The 4359-nt window shown below is 33.0% G+C and overlaps 1 protein-coding gene across 1 annotated transcript; it reads left to right on the top strand.

Annotated features, from left to right (window-relative positions):
* The first annotated feature begins 590 nt into the window (after positions 1-590).
* LOC107023471 (60S ribosomal protein L5-like) lies at positions 591-4073 on the top strand. The gene is made up of 9 exons (XM_015224173.2): positions 591-745; positions 1574-1643; positions 1737-1828; positions 2069-2195; positions 2286-2365; positions 2458-2574; positions 3037-3171; positions 3324-3493; positions 3779-4073. Exons 1-9 carry the CDS (start codon positions 743-745, stop codon positions 3888-3890), a joined length of 906 nt encoding a protein of 301 aa, XP_015079659.1. The 5' UTR covers positions 591-742; the 3' UTR covers positions 3891-4073.
* The last annotated feature ends 286 nt before the right edge of the window (positions 4074-4359 follow it).

The raw sequence follows: 4359 nt of genomic DNA, 5'->3' as shown, positions 1-4359 counted from the left end.
ATACCTCTTTATTTTTGAATTAAATATATTGGTTTTTGTCTTAATTGCTTAAACAAAAACCACAAATTAAATGTCAAGACTACTTGTTACTCGTACAAGACTTATATATATCTATTGACTTATACATGTATATAAATCAAATTTATTTCTATAATTATATTGTATCATTCAAAATTCAATAATTATATCCTTTCTTATACGCTTTTAGTTCACTCTCATTGTTTAAAAAAATTCACATGTATATTTTCTCACTATTGTTATTTCATTTGTGCGATAAAAATAAGTTTCAGAAATTGATTTTACTTATCTTTTTCATCAATCTATTATCATTATTTTCCATAAATAAAAACTCAAATTTATTTGACGATTAATCTTAATTCTCATTCAATTCGAAATTTCATAACATATCATTCATTTATAAAATACTTCACAATCGACCTAGAATAGGAGGTCATAAATTTTTGAATAAATTATATCTTCTTCTTTTTTGGAAAATATTAAAGTATAAATTATGTATTTTTTTTAAAAATAAATTCTAATCTTAATATTAAAAATTATGGGCTTCATATTTCAATGGGCCGAACACACATGGGCCTTACAGGTGAACATTTCATGATTGGCCCATTAGGGTTTCGTTAGGTATTTTAGCTTCATATTAGTAGTGTTTTTCTCACACAAGCTTCTTCTTTAACTCATTCCCCACAGCCCCAAGCGCCGGCGGAGGCTTAATCGACGAACAGCAATGGTACGATTTAGTTATCTTTTTCTAATTTCAATGAAATGTATGTTATAGATTTTCTATTGTACTTTTGAATTCATGATATACATTTTGTTGTTTAAATTTTTTTATAGCTATAGAGTTTTTCATACATAATTTGTACTGTATATGGTTGTTTGGTGTATACAAGTGTGTAAATTGTGGTTTTGGTGTTATTTTATTGTTTATGGATCTGTTTTTATGTTATTGATATGTGCTTAGTTTGATTTGCTTTTGTTTTTCCACTTTTTATTTGGTGCATGTATGAAAATGTTAACAAAAAATGAATTTTCTCTTGGAAAGTATGGATCAGAATATTTATTTCGTATAAATATTAGGCAGTAGATAATATAATATTAGGCAAGGAGTTTGATTTTTGTAGAACTAGTGATGGAAACTGTCTTATTCTCTTTTGTGAACATGGATTTTGCATTCTATATCTGATTTGAGCTTGATTTTTTAATGACAGTATATCACTCGAGTTTAATTTAGGTTTTAAACTTGAAAGGTTCAAGCTTTAAGGTTCTTATTTTTGAACTAATTATACATTTTAACATCTAGACTAATTTTTATCATGTTTTTATGTGGTGTCCATAAATATTCTGTTTGTAACTATCCCTTGATGTGATTGAACCACTTTTTAACATCTAGATCTAAAATAAAGCTTATGTTACTTACTCGACATTCCAATAGCATTTTGTTTAGGAAAAAAATGTATATGACCTGCAAATTAATGGTTGGTACAAGTTGCGTAAACTATGATTTGAATGCTTCATTTTCTTTGAGTTTTGACATTGTTGCTAAATTATGTTGCAGGCCTTCATCAAAGTCCAGAAGACAAGGGCTTACTTCAAGCGTTTCCAGGTTAAATTCAAGAGAAGGAGAGGTAAAACTCTATCTTTCTTCATCTTTTCTGGTCTGTTTTCAATCTTGTTTGCAGTTAAAGTATCACTAATTTCAATGTTTTGCTAATGTGTAGAGGGAAAGACTGACTACAGAGCCAGGAATCGTTTGATCAATCAGGACAAAAACAAGTACAACACTCCAAAATACCGTTTCGTTGTTCGATTTGTATCCTTTCTAATGCATTTTCTGCCTTTTTAATTTGCAAAGCAGCTACTTGATAAATTGCTATTTCTTTCGGAGAATCATCTACTGTTTGGTCCACGGAACAATTCCTTATTACTGTGCATTCATTGAATGTCACTTGGAATATTTTCACTTGATTAGTGATGGAAATTCTGAGAGTAACTTTTCTGTGATGCTGGGAGGTGATTTTTTCCCGTGTTTTATCTTAACATTTTCCTCTAGACTAACAAGGACATAATTACACAAATTGTGTCTGCTAGTATTGCTGGTGACATGATTCTTGCTTCTGCTTATGCAAGCGAGTTGCCTCATTTTGGACTGAAAGTTGGATTGACAAACTATGCTGCTGGTACTTACTCAAGCTATTCATTTATTGGTTATCCAGATGAAATTCTTCTGTATATCTAATTTATGATAAGTGGTTTGCTACTGATTTCAGCATACTGTACCGGACTTCTCTTGGCAAGGCGAGTTCTCAAGAAGCTTGAAATGGATGAAGAATATCAAGGAAATCTTGATGTAAGTGGTAGCTGCAAGCAAGGTTTCTGTGTGCATCTTTTGTCCTGTTTGCAGTTTCTTTTGTATCTAACTTCAAATGCATGTTGTCACAGGTCAATGGAGAGGACTACTCTGTTGAACCTGCTGAAAGCAGGAGGCCTTTCCGTGCTCTCTTGGACGTCGGCCTCTTAAGAACTACTACAGGGAACCGTGTTTTTGGTGCTCTCAAGGTATCAACCTTCTTTTGCTGTTGGTTCCTTATCTGAGTTAAAGTCTACACGATGCGCCCCAGATTGCTAAATTTTTTCTTTAATTGAAATTTTTTATTTGTGAACAACATCGTATACTTTCTGTGAGTTGTTGCTTGAATGGTTCTTTTATTAGCTATAACTTCAACGTGAAGAACATTTGCAAGATTATTTTGATCTCTGAGAAACTCAAACTTTGTTCAACTCTCCTAAGTATGGTTGGGGCTGTTGGGTAGATCTTGTAGTAATTCTTCTCTTTGAGGGACCATGTATTCCTTCATTTTATTATTTAAGGTGCATTAAACAATAAACTGTCTATCTGCAACATTTTTTCTTGGTTTCAGGGTGCATTGGATGGTGACATATTAGTTATGCATTAATCATGTCATGTGACATTTAACTGTGTCTTATCCGTGATGTTGAATATTTGTTTCTTTGACTCAGGGTGCATTGGATGGTGGGATTGACATCCCTCATAGCGAGAAGAGGTTTGCTGGATACAGCAAGGACTCTAAGCAACTCGATGCAGAAGTTCACCGCAAGTATATCTATGGTGGCCACGTTGCTGCTTATATGAATGTGAGACATAGAAGTGCTTTAGATTGATTCTTTTGTAATTTAAGTAGAATCTTCCATGGGTAGGGAGGGGCACAGAAGATTGTTTGATTTTCAGTGTTCATTCTGGCTTCTATTTACTCCTCATCTCTAATATGCTTGATCATTGTTTGCAGACTTTGATGGAAGATGAACCTGAGAAATATCAGACACACTTCAGCTTATACATCAAGGCGGGTCTTGAGGCAGACAATCTTGAGGAGATGTACAAGAAGGTTCATGCTGCCATACGCGCAGACCCAAGTCCAAAGAAGTCTGGAAAGCAACCTCCCAAGACACACAAGAGGTCTGAAATTTCTATCCTTATTCAGCTTTATAGAAAATAATAGAAGTTAAAATCATTAGGACAAAGCTGAAATTCATAAGTGCGCACTAGTGTTGTGTCCTTTGTACTCGTAGACCCGTTCTTCATTTGCTTGAGCTGTAACTTGTTTTGATGCATTTCTGGAGGATCTTCATCTCTACTGATTATCGTGCTACATTACTGTCTGAACTACATAGTGCTTATAGATGTGTCCCAACAGAAACTCCATCGTTTTCTAAACCATACTACTTGGGGGCTGTTCTGCAGGTACAACCTTAAGAAGCTGACTTATGAAGAGAGGAAAGCTAAGTTGATCGAGAGACTCAATGCTTTGAACGCAGCTGGTGGAAATGATGACGATGAGGAAGACGACGATTAGTGAATTTGTAGAAGAACTTTGAATCCTTGTTGCCTTAAGGTTTTCTATTAATATTGTTTTTCTTTTGCTACTAGGTAGAAACCTCAGTTTTGCATGCTTAGTAGAATGAGACTTGTCAATTTTGACAAATGTATGGGATTATATTTTTGCTTCAGGCATCTATTGAGTTTTAACTTATATATTTGTCTATCATTTCACTTAAAAGATAATTAATTATTCATAGTGATCCCTTCCTGAATAACGACTTAACTTGTAGGAAATTAATTTTGTTTTAAAGATCATATTGATTAATAATCGATAATATATATAATATCAAAACGTTGGTTAAAATTCTGATGACATCATCAATAACCATTTTTATAAAAATATTAGTACACTTTATGACTGTCTCCTAAACTCTGGTAAATAATATGCAAATTTTAGTTTTTACAAAAATATATAAAAGTTGGCATAGCTTATTTTGTGAAAA

This window comes from Solanum pennellii, chromosome 6 (assembly GCF_001406875.1).
Source record: "Solanum pennellii chromosome 6, SPENNV200".
Classification (NCBI taxonomy): Eukaryota; Viridiplantae; Streptophyta; class Magnoliopsida; order Solanales; family Solanaceae; genus Solanum; species Solanum pennellii.
The sequence above is the reverse complement of the archived record's forward strand: the minus strand, read 5'-3'. Positions and strand labels throughout refer to the sequence as shown.

What these genes read in the sequence shown, in the direction of transcription:
- LOC107023471 (XM_015224173.2), top strand. An exon ending in TAAATTCAAGAGAAGGAGAG is followed by an intron (nt 1,644 to 1,736) that starts GTAAAACTCTAT and finishes GCTAATGTGTAG; the next exon opens with AGGGAAAGACTGACTACAGA. An exon ending in ATTGACAAACTATGCTGCTG is followed by an intron (nt 2,196 to 2,285) that starts GTACTTACTCAA and finishes TACTGATTTCAG; the next exon opens with CATACTGTACCGGACTTCTC.